Source organism: Brachycentrus maculatus, unplaced genomic scaffold, assembly GCF_059751285.1.
Source record: "Brachycentrus maculatus isolate JH-2025_06_01 unplaced genomic scaffold, ASM5975128v1 h1tg000040l, whole genome shotgun sequence".
Lineage (NCBI taxonomy): Eukaryota > Metazoa > Arthropoda > Insecta > Trichoptera > Brachycentridae > Brachycentrus > Brachycentrus maculatus.
In genome coordinates, this window is record NW_028280794.1 from 430736 (window position 1) to 447728 (window position 16993).

Genomic DNA, 16993 nt, shown 5'->3' on the forward strand with positions numbered 1-16993 from the left:
CTCAAAGATAATAATTATTGTATATATGTAACGTATAAAATTATGACTTTTTATTGTTAATACAACTATTTGATAAAGTCTATTGTGACACGTGTTTCGATACATTCAAAACCATTACTACCCCGTATGTGAAAAACAAGGGTCGTTTGTGTAAAATTAACCTTGAAAAAATAAAAATAAAATAATTTATTGATCTGGCATTAACTTGATGACTTCAGTATGAAAATATTAATTTTTCACTTGTTGATGAGAACACGCGTATTTCTTTAAACTAGTCATGTTTAGATTAATGAAATCAAATAGTGCTCTTATACAAGTACATTATTTTTATATTTAAGAAAATTCATTCAGACGAATAAAATTTTCTAAAGGATTTAACTGAGGCTGAAATCAAAGGTATTTAATATCGTGGGTTTGCATGGAATTGTAAAACCTTCAAATATTCTTCAATAGATTTCTAAACGATTAAAAATAAAGTAGAAGCGGGTATTCGATTTTTAGGAAATCACGATTATGAAAAAAGGGCAGTTTTTAATAGTTTTAAGTATGAAAAAATAGGAGAATATATATCAGAGAAATATTTTTTATATGACCAAGTGGACCAATATGGAGTGAATAAAAAAAAAACAATTTTTTTTTAATCGAATTATGGAGCCAATAAAAACGATATTTTGATAGTAAAATATACACAATGTTTTTTTATCAATAAGAATCGAATTTTTTAAAAATAAAAACACTCGTTTTATATATATTGTAACGTAGAAAATAAATGTACTAAAAATTTGATGTCATGATTTTATAAATTTCATTTATGAAAATCAGTTTAAAATAAAATTCCTGTATCATAAACAAGTATTTTGTAACGGACAAAAATGCTTGACATTTTGTCGACCTCAAATTGGATATTTTTTTAATTCTATTTGAAGGCCTTCGTTTATTTTCAACCCTAAAAATATAAGTACAAATACGTTTTCTCGTGGTGGCAAATCGAAACTAATCAAAACAACCCTCTCCGGCCAAACATCGCAAGCAAACAGGGTGTGGTTTTATTTGTCAATAATAAATATCTCGATAACATTTTTATTGGACTCCCGGGAATTGGAGTTTCGAAAAGTCAATGTCGCATTAAAACTGTTTACTTCTGGGATTAAAAGTAAATTATCTGTAATATTTCCAATAAATCCCAAGGTATTGGCTCGCGAATTTGAGGGGGTAGAAACTCGACTCCGTTTATGTAAAACGTTCGGAAAATACCATAACAAAATAAATTGATAATATTATTTTTTGACATCTCATCAAAGATGAAGAAGAATATGGAATTCTGGGCATTTACGGGGCTGACGACCGTCATAGGCTGGTTTAAGTGATCACTTTACACACGTGTAAATTTGTAAAGTTGTGACAAACTCAAAATGTTGTAAATCTTCATTTTTCTTATCTCTATACATTTGAAAAGAAAATCATACAGTTGATATTAGTAAAAGAGCTCAGAGTAAAAAAATGATGATATTTGGAAAGGAAATGGAGGAAGAATGCTGGTAAGTTTTATATATCATACGAAAAAAAATTAGCATTAATGTCTACGGTACACGGAGTTGATTCAATAATGTATTTTTTAAAAAATTAGTTTTTTTTACCAAAAGCGATTTCACAAAAAGAAAACCAAAGGAATCATGTAAAAAAATCCTACGTCATGATACCCTTAATGTTAGTTGATCCTACCGAGAATCTGACTGAGGCCTCATATGGGATATCACAAACAAATATAATCTCAATACAATTTTAATATCTCAAACGGTTATCCCTGACCAAGCCTATGACGGTCGTAAGCCCTGTAAATACCCAGACTTCCATATTCTTGTTCATCTATGTAGAGATGTTAAAAATATAAAAATGATTCCTAAGCGGAGATAATCCAGATTTGTAAGCAAGTATATGGACACATTCAAAATGTTGAAAATACTCATAATACTTCGGAGGCAAAAAAGTTTCACTGTAAAAATGTAATTAAGATACGTAAAATATATTTCGTCCGCCTCCGTAGTGTAATGGTCAGCACGCTCGGCTACCGTTCTGGAGGTCCCGGGTTCGATTCCCAAGGGGGGTAAAATAAATATAAGTGATTTTTTCACTGTCATATTTATTCAATATTACCCTGGACTGGTACCTGAAGCGGAAGGCTGATCACCTTTCCTTCATGTGTAAACCATCAAGATAACACTGCGTTTATATGACGCAGTGCCCTATGCACCATTGGGGTGCGGATAAGGGTTTTATTATTATTATTATTAAAATATATGAATGATGCTAGGAGTGTATGCCAGGACAGAAAAGTGTAGCGTTCCATCCTCTCTGCTTACTTCTGCAAAAAATAGTAGTAAAATATATGAAATGAATACAGTTATCCATGAGATGACCAATTTTTAATTACATCAATTATTCCTTCTTTGGGGTGTTTTATTAAAAACGATTATAAAACACATTTAATAAGTTTTTGATGAAATTGTATAATTTAATCAAATGAAAATTTCGATTAAAATATCACAACAGTTCCCGTCTGCCAGGTAAATTAAATTTCGTTTAAAATGTGTAATTATAAAAGAGTGAGAAAAGTGTTTCAAGTCTGGAGTGGGTAGTAGGAAAAAAATGGTTGAACCGTCAGCGTAAGTGGAACTGAGTGATCAGCAGAATGACTCTTGAGCTTTCTGCGAGAAGCTTTTTGGATTCGTACCTTTAATCAACGGCCCTCGAGCACGTAATGGGACAAGCACTTTCAGCACTAAGAACTAAAATCCCCTTTTACGTTCAGTTCGTAATTATGTATAATTATACCTGAACGATCTTTCTGTTAAGTACTTTTGATTATTTTGCTTACCTAGCGCTTATTATATTTCAATATTCACGTATATTATTAGATCGATAAACAGAAACATTTATTTCATTAATTGATTCGGCAGTCACTTTGTGGTAAAATATATCCTTTCTGAATTTAAGTTTTACTTTTTAAATACCACTATTGCTTAAAAATGGTTTTTGAAAATGATATTTGCCAAGTAAAACTTCAATTGAAATAGTGTCTGCTTTGTAAAAGATCCAAAAAAATAACTACGCGTGTTTGATTTGGTATAAAGACCAAAGGGTTATTATACAAAAATATGCGTTATTTTTAGAGGTATTGTTTTTAAACTGGCAACATTGTTTCTACAGACTGTTAATTTGACAGTTGACAGTTGATTTGTATTGAGTAAGTTTTGCCATTTCACCATGAGTATAATGAATGACCATTATTTGCGTATCTATTGTGACACGTGTTTCTATGCATTCCGCATCATTGCGGTGTTCAAAAATAATGCGGAATGTCAATGTTAAAAATGTAATATTAAAAATGACCCAAACTGTAAGTAGTTATTAATGAATCGCATTATAAACGATAAAATTAAAGTAATTAAAAACATTTTTGATTTAGGTTTTATTTGGTAATTACCACAATTTCTTAAAATCCATTGCGACACGTGTTTCGATGCATTCCGTATCATTTTCAAACACCGTATACTACAATGTGACTGCCGATCAATTAATGAAATTAAGCAAAAACATTTAAAATAACGTTTTGGTGGATCAGCTTTTAATTTACGTAGACAAGAATGATACTTTTTCCAATTAGCAAACGTAAAAAGCGATTTAGACAATTCAGATGCAAACGTCTAAAGTTTTAAGCAATTCAAGAAAAATGCATTATTCTGAATACGACCAAAAGGTTTTATTTTACCTTGCGTTCGCGTTTGTCGGTTATGACTTTCTGTTTGGCACCGAATTTGACCCTCGTAACATACAGTCTAATTGACGGAACTGCCAATAGCACGATTATGTACGAGGGGATGATAAGGATTGATGCAATCAATTAATTAAGGGAAGAACATATCCATCTGCTAAACCAGTGGTTTTTAACCGTGTTGGAGGTACCGAACCACACCAGCTTCATATGCGCGTTCAACCCTTAATTGGAAAAATAAAATATGATTTTTTTCAAATTCAAAACATAGGTTTATATTAATACATTTCTAAAAAACCCTTATCCACACCCCAATGGTGCATAGGGCACTGCGTCATATAAACGTAGAGTTATCTTGATCGTTTACACATGAAGGAAAGGTGATCAGCCCTCCTCTTCAGGTAGCAGTCCAGGATAATAATATTAAATAAATATTACAGTGAAAAAATCACTTATATTTATTTTACCCCCCCTGGGAATCGAACCTGAGACCTCCAGAACGGTAGCCGAGCGTGCTGACCATTACACTACGGAGGCGGATATCGCCCAATATTTATACATAGGTGCACAAAATGAATAAAACTATTAAAAACAAAGAACAAAACCATTATAGCATGACTTTGACATAAAAACAAAAACAAAATAGTAAATATTTACTGCAAATCAGTGTGACTTATGCTTTTGCATTTCAGAGACCAGTTCAGAAATGCGCAGCTTTACCTTAATACAATTCGACTATTGGGTAGCAGTGTTGCCAAAAAATCTTCCCTTTTTTTATGTGATTCCCCGTATTAGTAAAAAGTAATTTTTTTATGACTTATTTAAAGTCCCATTCCAGTAAAAAGTGAGTAGTACATGCATTGTTTTAGCGTTTGAATTCTTGTTTATTTTTATTGCTAGATTGATATATTCCATTCAAATGATATACTGGATCTATTGGATAAATGAGAATATCTTGCGTCATATCATTTTTCACAATATCGTACAATAAGTCAAGTGCGTTTTGACCTCCGCTGAAGCCGGGAGACTGACTCACCGAACCCCTGGGGTTCGATCAAACCTAGGTTAAGAACCACTGTGATAAACGTGTCTACGAACTTCTAGAACCCAGTGGAAAATATACCCATACCAGACATAGGGAATGTTTAAAATATTGGTTTAAATTACAACTCAATTGACAGGGTAGTAATAATATAATAACAGCATTCCTGACGAATTGGTTGACGTGTGTCTTAAACTTCAACCGACTATAACTGCTATAGGTAACATGATCGTACCAGCTCGCAACCAGCGCATTAAATTTGGCAAGCGTGCCTTTGATTTTGCAGGACAGGTGGCACGAAAAGCTCTTCCACTAGTGGTTACAAACAGTGAGAGTTAGATGATCTTCAGAAAAAAAACATTTGTTTGGTAAATCATTTCCACTATCTCCATTTCTTCAATTCAAAACACAGAGAAAAACCCTTAAGGGAAGTAATTTACAAAAATGGCGCTATGTAAATTATCAAAAATTACTACTATTATTATAACATTTTGAAGATACGTAACATATGCTATACATACAAATTTCAATATTTGGTACAATATGGATGTACAACAATGGGGATGTGGCTATCCAGGTCGTAAGCCCGTGAATGGTCAAACTTCCATATTCCCTTCGTAAGAAAATATGTTTTGTCTCTGTTGAGATTTCGAATATATCTTAATATGTATTTGGCACTTAGTTTTTATATCTAGTGTCAATTCAAAGTATTATTTTTACTTATTTTTAAACATAAAAAAATCTAGCCTCGAATAAATTTAATTAAATAAAAAAACTGATTTTCTTCAAACCAAAGGCCAAAATATTCGCACAACTCCGTCCTAAATAAAAAAAAAACAAAACTTTTTTACATTAATATAATAATAAAACCCTTATCCGCACCCCAATGGTGCATAGGGCACTGCGTCATATAAACGCAGTGTTATCTTGATCGTTTACACATGAAGGAAAGGTGATCAGCCCTCCGCTTCAAGTACCAGTCCAGGGTAATTTTGAATAAATGTTACAGTGAAAAAATCACTCATATTTATTCTTACCCCCCCTGGGAATCGAACCCGGGTCCTCTAGAACGGTAGCCGAGCGTGCTGACCATTACACTACGGAGGCGGACATTAGTTTTAAAAAATCAAGAAAGGGAAGCCATTTCATAACGCTAGTAACGTAATAATTATAATACTTTAATAATATGTTTAAAAAATACATTGAAACAAAGAATATAGGACAATGAACTTTATTTTACGTTTACGATACTAAGCATAACTTTTGGAAGGACAAATTAATTCATTATTTTGGGTTATCAAAAGATGATTGAACTTAGCCTTAGCCTCGACCGTTCTTGTTTGAAAGTAGCAGTTCAATTATTAATTAAATACTTTCAAGTTATATCGGTAACGGAAGTTACAATACAAGTTTCTTTTCACAAAATCTCAAGTTCATTTCTTAAGATTTTGATCTTTCCTCCCTCAGCCTTTGTGATATCTTCACCTTTCTTTTAGCAAGAATAGCCGCACAAGAGTCTAGGTATCTGCGCCGATCCTTACCTTCGAATGCCACATCTGCCCAAACATAAGAATACTTATACTTATTTTTATCTAGATATTTCTTAGAATTGATAGAAATATTACTATATTCATCCATGCATTTCTCTCTCGAAGCTCTAATTTCCTCTTGAGATTTAACATATGGAACTACCTCTGGCATCGGAATAACTTCAGGAAATAGTATAGCAACCGATTCTTCGAACACTTTTTGTCGATTATTTAGTCCGTCCATCATTTTCATCATTTTAGCTTGTTTTTGATACTCAATATCTCTCAGAGGTTTCTCGTGAAAAAGTAATTGAGCTTTATTCAACTTTTTCCTTATTTGTATTGATATCTCAACTCCTTCCCATTGGAGTTTTTTCCATTTCATTTCGGCACTTATGACTTTAGATTTAAGTTTCTCAGCTACTTCCATTTCAATTTTTTTACGTTCTTCTTCCATTTTTATAGCAAGTTTTGCTTTCAAATCTCTCTCTTTAAATTTATCTTCATTTTTCTTTCTTATTTTATTAAGTATTTCTTCATTTTGCTTTTCCCACTTATCATTCCATTTTTGGTATAAATCTATGACACTACGTTCTCTCTCAAACAATTTTTCAGTAAGTTGAATATCATTTTCACCTAATTCTGCCAGAGATCGGGGTACCTTAAGCAATTTGAAGAAAGCTATAGAATTAGCGATTCCCATGTAATTCTGATATTCTGATATTTTGTGAGTATAAATCCCAGTTAGGAAGTCTCCAGACACAGTTTGTGTACGAACAGGTAAATCACTTCTCTCCAAAAAGTCCCAGATATCAATGGTACCAATGTAAGTTATGCTAAATATTTGACTCGGAATATTGTTAGACCATGTTGCGCTTGTTAAATAATAATTCATTTTTTTCCAAATAAACGGTTTCTCTTGAGAATCTCCAGTCCAAATGGCAATAGTTGTGCCACCTACTGTAGCCACGATATCTTTGTAAAATGGGTTCCTTATACAACAGGTGATTGGACCTCCATGAATTCGAGCTCTTGATAAATTTGTAGCCATCTCAGTACCTATGCTTCCTTCGGCTCCAGATTCTACCCCTTTCCATGTTATTTTGAGATAGTCTCCATACATTGAAGCGGCACATAGAACCGGTTGCATGGATGCATCTATCTCCTCTCGATTTAACTCTTCTTCATAAAGTTTGGACGCATTGGACTTAGAGTTCGTTTTTATTTGATTAATTATTGGATACTGAAATGATAAACAAAGTAGAGGATCTAGTTTTTTGGTTGCGGGGTTAGATGCAACAATTTTATAAAGTGGTTTAAGGATACCATCTAACATTTTCAAAGGCGACGTCTCCAGTATTAAGTTATCGGGTCGTTTGGGAACACGTTTAGATTCCTTAATAAGTTTTTCTGGTATATTATCTGTTGAAGACATTTTAATATTCCATATCAAAATTATTCCATCCTCAGATATTGTAATGAACTGCATTGATTTTTCATCTTTTTCGGAAAGGAGTTTTAATTTTCCTTTATTTGTGATTTCAAAATGTGACGATAGCCATTTGATATTTGTGACGGATGCTGAATGATTGTACAGCAAATTTGAAGCAGTCGTAGTTCTCACAACAGATTTATCGTGAATTTTTTTCATCCAGCCCATTTGAGAGTTCATGGCGATTCTATTGCTCTCTTGATATTCTGTCAATAATTCAATTTCTTCAGTATCTTCAAGACGGCCTTCCAAATCCCATATAATTATTTGTCCATTAACACAACCTCCTACGAGAATATTTTCTTGAAATGGGCAGAAAGAAAGAGATATTACTTCTCTATTGCTTTGAAGATACAATTTAGGGGTCAAAGTGTCAGCAATACTCCAGACGACAACAGGATTTTCTCCAAAAACAGCCCTATTAACCGCGTCTGTTGAATCCGATGGATACTTTATTATGCAAGGTGTACAATCCGAGTATGCCAAAGCTACCAGTTTATTGTAAAAAGGATGCCAAGCCACATCTGCGACAAATTTGTTTTTCGCTTTAAAGTCGGTAAAAACCATTACTTCTTTAAGCTCCATAGTCCTGGTCTTACTCAATTTTCCCCCATCTTTTATTAAATTTGGATAGTCGAGATTGTAAAAATCAATCTTTTCATTGAATTTTAGGATTCGTTCGACAGATGGAGATTTAGTAGTAATAAATGTGTTCAATCTTTGTAAAACTAATTCTTTTTCTTTCTCAGCTTGCCTAGTTGCTAAGTCTTTAGGTTTATTGTCATCCTCATCATCTTTCTGGTTACCTTCTTCAGGCGCTTCGCTAGATTGACCCTCAAGATTACATTGCGTCCAAACATTTTGAGGAAATCTCGGAACAGTTTGAGCTGATGAACAATTTTTTTCTGGATTGGCTTGGATAGCGATGTCAACTCGTTTTTTAAAAACGTTGAAAAATTTAGTTTTCTGCGGAACCAACTCGATATATCCATCTCTGGCAGCATCCGCTTTTCTCGCGACAAAGAAATCTGGTTGATTAGCAACAGGGTACCTCGATTTTACTTCGACTCTTATTAGAGGTCTGCTGTTTTTAGGGATACTTTCATCTACTTCTATTTCACTGCCAAGAGATGTCCAGGGACGACATTCTTTTGTAATGGATTGTTCGAGAATAGCATACTGTTTCTGCAAACATGCTTCGGACAGCTCCTCGCAGTGCGATTTAGATTCTGGAGTGAAACAGACGTAAAATTCATCTTCGTCGTTTGTTTCATCGAGAATATATCCAATCAATATGTCATCCTCTTCGTAGGATGCGATTTGATTTTTATATTGACTGAATGCAGATTCATCTCCTAGCACTTGAATGTTATCATAGAGCAACTCCTTATTTATTTTCTTCCATGGAAATTCTCCAGTGACATCTACTCCTACCAAAACACCTAATGCAGTTTGAGTAAACTCATTTAAGGTGAGCTTGATGACACCTGGTACTTCATAATCTGGGAAAGTTTTGGGTTTTTCAACTTCCCCATCGGGCACATCAGTTTCACCTTCTTGTACTGAAATATAAATATTAAAAACGAATAAATTGAAGTATGCAATCCCACTTGATTCTTTGAAAGCAAAAAGAAAAAATATGATATTTAAAAATTAAGGATTATTAAGTATTTCATTGCAAGTCATAAACATCTTTCTTTTCATATAATTTAATAAATAACTTCACTGGGTTTTCGCATTATGAAGGAAGGCGCATTATGGTGAATTGGAATTTATTATTTTCAAAACGATGTATGATAGATGTGTGAATAGTGAAATAAAGAAGGAATGCAAAGCTGAGATAAGCATTGTCGATAAAATTAAGAAAGGTGTGTTGAGATGGTTTGGACATGTAGAACGGATGAGTGAGGAAAGAACGGTAAAACAAATTTATGAGGCAAATGTGAGTGGAAAAAGGAGCAGAGGAAGACCGAGAAAATATGGCACGATCAGGTCGTAACAATCGGCGGGTGTGTGTGTGGAGATGCATGAACTTAGAAAAGGCGAAGAATGTTTGAAGACAGAGTGGTGTGGCGTTCTATTCTCTCTGCCTACCCATGCGGGGAAGCGGCGTGATGGTTAGTTAGTTAGTTAGTTAGTTAGGAATTGATTATATCATTTGTGCTTTACCGTTTTTTCCTCGCTCATTCGTTTCACATATCCAAACCATCTCAACACACCTTTCTTAATCGATAATGCTTATTATCTACGTCTTGCATTTTTTCCATATTTTACACTATTATTCGAACACCTATCATACACAGTATTTTGCTGCATATACGTCTGAAACTTCCACTGCAATTGGTGTACTTTCATCCTTCTTTTGCCAACTCTATGCTTCACTTCCATTAATTTTAAATATGTGTCGCCTACTTTCAAAATCCGCCAGATGCAATTTTATAAGATTTAAAAATAAATACTCTATCGGAGTGCCAATTCGGCTGTCCAAACTCAAAACACAGTAATGGACATTTTTTTAGTAGTACGTTTTTTTGCAAGTAGATTCTACTTACTCCAAAAATGAAAAAAAAAGTACTACAAAAAATTGTCCCTTACTGTGTTTTAAGTTTGGACAGCCGAATTGTGGGTTTTATTGTTTAAAATATTTATATACTTGAAAACCCTGCTAAAAATACTTAAAAACAGCGTTGTATTTCTAATTCCGCTATATTTATGGAACTTGCCTTCTGACCCATATCGGCCAATCAGAGAGCGGGGATAGGTCAAAAATTAAGATGACATCATGATCGGTTTGTGTCTCGTGTTTTTTTTTAAACACTGAAAAATATCTACGAAAATGTAAAAATTCTCAATTTCATAATATTTTATCTAAAGAAAGGCAAATCTTTTAAACATTAATGTTACCCGGAAAATGTTGCATTTTTTGGAAAATTGACTTACATGGATCTGGTGAATTTTGAAAGTAGGCGACACGTTTAGTCAATACAGTCGATAAAGACAATGATAATTTTATAATTATGAGCAAAGTCTACTGAACGTCTGAGTTTTGGCAGACATTTAATTCGAATTTAGTGATTATATTGAAACATATCTTACGTTGAACTAAAGTTTCTCCTTGCAGACTATCAATATGACTCTCGACGGGATTTAAGTCCTCCGAATCCATAATTAGGATTTAACTTTATGTCAACACAGCCAACTAAAGTGATCACCAAACACTTTACAACTGTTCCGAATCGTTAGGCCAGTTACATCACAGTTCCCAAGAGTTTGGTCGATAACATGGCGAAAGCGTCATGGTGAAGCGACAACACAAATCTATAACCGACACACACACATGTTTACGAAGCTTTAATTCATGTAAAAGACTTGATATACTTTAATATTTTTTTCCGTATATTGATATTATCTTTTTTAATCACAAAACAACATTTTTAGTAAACTTGACAGTTGTATTTTGTTTTATACAATTTACCTTGTTATTTCAAATTTAAATTTTTATTTGAAAATAAGAATTTAAAATATCAAACCTAGATGATAGGTACTTGCATATTACTAGTAGTAGTGTGGTTGTCAATAATACTTAGAATTGGTGAATGTTACACGCGTGTCAAGTGATCACTTAAACCAGCCTATGACGGTCGTCAGCCCCGTAAATGCCCAGACTTCCATATTCTTCTTCATCTTTGGTGAGATGTCAAAAATACTATCAAGATATTTTTATTAATCCAATACATCTAGTATATTATTTGATAAGAATATATCAATCTAGCTATAAAAATTAAACAAGAACTCAAACGCTAAAACAATGCACGTACTACTCATTTTACTGGAATGGGACTTAAGTCATAAAAAATATACTTGATCTATTTTCTTAACGTGTCGTCATTGCGAAATTTGATTTTGAAAAATTGTAAAAAAATAATATACATAAAACTAATTATACTTTTTATTTTATTACAAGCCTCCACTCGTTTACGAGTCATTAAATTACTAAACATAAATATAAAAAAGAAATTTATTATTAGATTAAAACCAATATTTTTAGCTTTTCCACTTTTTTATTTGACCAGCGACCGGGTTTCGTCGTTACCGACATCATCAGACTGGTGTCGGTAACGACGAAACCCGGTCGCTGGTCAAATAAAAAAGTGGAAAAGCTAAAAATATTGGTTTTAATCTAATAATAAATTAAAAATGCAATTCCATCACGAAGTGTCAGTGGATAATATAAATCTATTAAAAAAGAAATAATTATTTTTAGTCCAGTTTAAATAAGCAGTTGATGTTATATATTCAGTAAGCCATATTTTGTTACCAATTACACTGCATTATATAAATAAAATAAAAATACTAATGTATGACAAATATTCAAATTGTAAAATAAAACGAGAATGCAAGGCTTAGATAAGCACTTTCGATAAAATAAAGAAAGATATGTCGAGATGGTTTGAGTATGTGAATGAGTGAAGTAAGAACAGTAAAATAAAATTATGAGTTGATTTAGTTAGAGTACGATACTACTAATTTTGATCATCTTTTGTATTTGAACCCGGATCATCCAGCATTGTAGCCAAAAGCGCCTACCAGTATGGAGGCCTAAAAACATACACATAATTGCATATATGCAGTGGCTTGCACAGAGTTTTTAATCAGAGTAGGGTTGGGTGAGGATAAGGCATAGTAGGCACTGGTCGTGTTTCTATGTGGAACGAGAGTAATCGAATAATTTCGTAATAAATAATACAGAATGCACGCCTCTACATAAATGTTTATTTTATACGTATATGCATATATGTATAACGTGGTAATATTTTTCTTTATAAATTGGGTGTAAATAATATGTAAAGTGGGTGTATAATAATAAAATAAACAATGTGTTGCTTTGTAATTAAAGAAACGACAATAAAAGTTTATTCTCAATTAATCTTTACAATAATTTTTATATCTATCTGATTCTGACAGTTAACAATATTATCGGAAGTCTTTTGTTTTATTCTGAGCGACGCATGCGACATCTGGTGGTAGAACTGTTTTATGTAGGTACTATTTGTAAGTACTTAATAAAATGTATAGGTAGGTACCTAGTTATTTTATTACATATGTATATGCATACACAATGAATATGTATAAACCATAAACTTCAGAAAATAAATGAAATTCACAAATTTCCACCGATTTTCTGAAGAAGAATCATTTCTAATACATAATTCTCAAAACAAAATAACGATTGTTAGTGAGATCAGTATAAAGACATATTGAAATTGTAAAAATAAAGTGAAATTGATTTCAAGTATGGTATTTTGATACTTAATTTAGCCGGAAAATGTTCATTTATTATTATGGTTCATTGTTGGAATTCCAAACAATAATCGATCGGAATTTTCCGAGAATCTCCGTTAGTAAAATATCGGAGAATGGTGACGGTATGATATTAATAACCCGAAATGAATAGTTCTGAGTAATAATACAAATGACTACGTTTACGATTATTTGTACGTTCGATGTTAGTTATATAAAGATATATTGCTTGGGATAAAAAGCCTATGTGTGTGTTAAAATTTAAAATTTAAAAGCAATCGGTGAATAATTTTACGGAATATTTGAGATTTTTAGCAAACCAACATTCACATTTTCATCTATATATATTTTTTAAGAATTTGAATATTAAAAATATGATTGAATTTTATTACGTATGTTACCCAGATTTTCTTTCCATCCAATTAAAAAAAAAATAGGTATATTGTTAAATGTGTAACTAACAATTTTTCATATTATTTTTTGACATCTCATCAAAGATGAAGAAGAATATGGAAGTCTGGGCATTTACGGGGCTTACGACCGTCATAGGCTGGTTTAAGTGATCACTTTACACACGTGTAACATTCACCAATTCTACCCATTATTGACAACCACACTACTCAAATTCTTGAAAGTTCTATATATATGAACCAATTTAGAAACCTTGTTCATGAATCACTAGAACTTCACTAGAGACATCTATTGGTGAGATGTAAAGAAGCTTTTTATTAAGCAGAAACTCTTATATTAGTATGTGAGATCCGAATCCTGGATTATAATCACACACATGAGAAACGCCAGAAAATACCATTTTCATTTTTATTATTAAGCTTATAATTTGACCAGATAATTTATTTACAACATTTTGAGTGTGTCCAAATACTTGTTCACAAAATCTGGATTATCTCCAATTACAGGAGTTATTTTCATATTATTAAAAAATAATAATAATTATAATAATAATAATATGAAAATAACTCCTGTAATTGGAGATAATCCAGATTTTGTGAACAAGTATTTGGACACACTCAAAATGTTGTAAACAATTTTTCATATAATTTTTTTGACATCTCATTAAAGATGCAGAAGAATATGGATTATCTCCGCTTAGGAATCATTTTTACATTTTTGACATCTCTAAATAGATGAACAAGAATATGGAAGTCTGGGCATTTACGGAGTTTACGACCGTCATAGTGTAACATTCACCAATTCTACCCATGATTGACTATGAAATGACTCCTATAATTGGAGATAATTCAGATTTGGAAACAAGTATTTGGACACGCTCAGAATGTTGTAACAATTTTTGTTTGCAGAATCCCTCCCACACTCAATGCGGGTGATCAATTACATAGTTTGCTAAACTTATCACTGAATTTTATGTGTAATTTCCGTTTATTATTTCAGGTAGGGCTGAGCCAGCGCAAGGAGTCAACAGTCCGGCTAACTACCACTGACTTATCACCTTTGCGGCCTAATGACGACTTAGACCTCCGACTACCCTTCAATACTTATCCTTTTGCTCTTGTACTGAGATTAAGAGTTTTACAGGTATTTTTAACACCCTTTACTATTTATTTTATTTTCTATTTATTTTGTGGTAAAACATGATAAAATTTAAAAGAAAACACTTGTTTTTTACCACTTGAGTAATATATATATTGTATATACAATATATATATATATATATATATATATATATATATATATATATATATATATATACATATATATATATATATATATATATATATATATATATATATATATATATATATATATATATATATATATATATATATATATATATATATATAAACATATATATATATATATATATATATATATATATATATATATATATATATATATATATATATATATATATACATATACATATATATATATATATATATATATATATATATATATATATATATATATATATATATATATACATAGATATATATATATATATATATATATATATATATATATATATATATATATATATATATATATATATATATATCATATTTAAAAGTTTGATATTGTTTTTAGCCATTATCCATACATTTTATAAAGGGTCCGCCAAATAACTTTTTTTTTTTGAAAATGCTATAAAAAACATCGAGTGTAGCTTCGGTTGTGTGGCACGTAGCGCCGTCCTGTTGAAACCAAATGTTGCCAATATCCTCCTCTTCAATTTTTGTGAACAAAAATCCGTTCAACATGGCCCGATAACGATCGCCATTGACTGTAACGGCCACTCCTTGCTCATTTTCAAAGAAAAATGGCCCAATTATGCCTCTGGACCAAAATCCGCACCAAACAGTGACTCGTTTTGGGTGTACCGGCTTTTCAATGTATGCGTGCGGGTTTTCTGTGCCCCAAATACGACAATTTTGCTTGTTTACATACCCGCCAAGATCAAAATGAGCTTCATCCGAAAAGATGATTTTTTTGGCAAAATCGGCATCTTCTGTAAGTCGATCGCAGGCCCACTCAGCGAAGCGAAAACGCATTGGATGGTCAGTTGGCTTCAACTCCTGAACCAATTGGACTTTGTATGGCGTCATACCAAGGTCTTTATGCAAAATTCGTCTCAATGATGTCTCCGAAATGTTCAATTGTTGAGAACGACGGTGAATTGATGTTGATGGCGCTTCACGCACACTTTCTGCCACAACATCGATATTCTCGGGTGTACGCACTGTTTTTGGCTTTTCACGCTTTGGTTTATCGATGAGGATGCCAGTTTCTTTCACTTTTTTCACAAGATAACGAACATACGGAGCTGACGGTGCTTCTCTTCTTCCAAAAACCGTACGCAATTTTCGCACACATTCTGCAACATTACCATGATTTTCAAAGTAATGTCGCAATATTTCCCAGCGTTGTTCAAGCGTATACACAACCATATTCGCTCAGCGGAAGGATAAAACTAATTATCTGTCAAATCAGACATGAGCTAAATGTTACCATTCACGAAATAAACACTAGTTGAAAAAAAAAACTTTAGATGGCGGACCCTATATATCATTATGTAGAAATCCCTATAGTTTTCCAACTTTGTAATAAAGTTGGGACTTGTTTTCTCAACTTTGAAACGTAGACCATGCCACTCATTTCGTCGCACGTACGAAAGTAGAAGCAACAAAGTGGATACTTACTTCACCTGCTTAAAGTAAAATAAATGAGTACTTAAACGCTTTTAAAACATAACTTGAGACTTAATAGTTTATCTAGATTGACTTACTTAATGTCCCTTAAAATATTAAAATAACATACTTGTAAAGACTGCTTTTGAGATAATTAATGTAAACACGACTAGTTTTGAGTACATCTGTGGTTCTCGAAATAAGTTATGTTTCCATTAATTAATTGAAATATTATACGACAGTTTTTTTATGCTCAAGATATTACGTTATCCCACAAGTTAACGCTAAATCAATAGTTAAGCCTACTACAAAAGCACAAAAGAATTTATTTTTATTTTTGGTACACATTATATAATAAATGTTTGCACTCTTTTGTATTTTTTAAGTAATTTTGAGTAGGTAGGTACTTCAAAAATAAATCCAAATCAAGAATTATTATACATTATTTCAGATAAATTTTAAAGGATTATTTTACCAAATTCGAATTTTGTCTATACAGTATCGTATTGCGTTACATCATGGTTAATTATAAGATATTCAGTTGCTCCAAGTAGAGAAGGTCATAGAGTTACGTGTGTTTGATTCACAGACTCGATTTCGGCAAGAACGTTTGCGTATTAAATTCTCAGGATAATTAAGTCCTTAGCTTTCAAAACCAATCAGATATAAAACAACCAGTCGATTAATATATAA

General features: G+C 32.2%; 2 protein-coding genes across 2 annotated transcripts in view; one reads left to right on the forward strand and one right to left on the reverse strand.

Moving 5' to 3' along the window:
- The window catches only part of LOC148312430 (uncharacterized), a 66877-nt gene that overhangs the window by 19428 nt on the left and 30456 nt on the right, over positions 1-16993 (forward strand). The window contains exon 2 of the mRNA XM_088277259.1: positions 14547-14690. Within this exon, the coding sequence (XP_088133385.1) occupies positions 14547-14690 (144 nt within the window). The remainder of the gene's footprint in view (positions 1-14546; positions 14691-16993) is intronic.
- Positions 6036-11285, reverse strand: LOC148312431 (dynein axonemal intermediate chain 3-like). The gene is made up of 2 exons (XM_088277286.1): positions 10932-11285; positions 6036-9397 (listed from the first exon to the last, which is right to left on the reverse strand). The coding sequence occupies exons 1-2, from the start codon at positions 10999-11001 to the stop codon at positions 6255-6257; spliced, it is 3213 nt and encodes a 1070-aa protein (XP_088133412.1). The 5' UTR covers positions 11002-11285; the 3' UTR covers positions 6036-6254.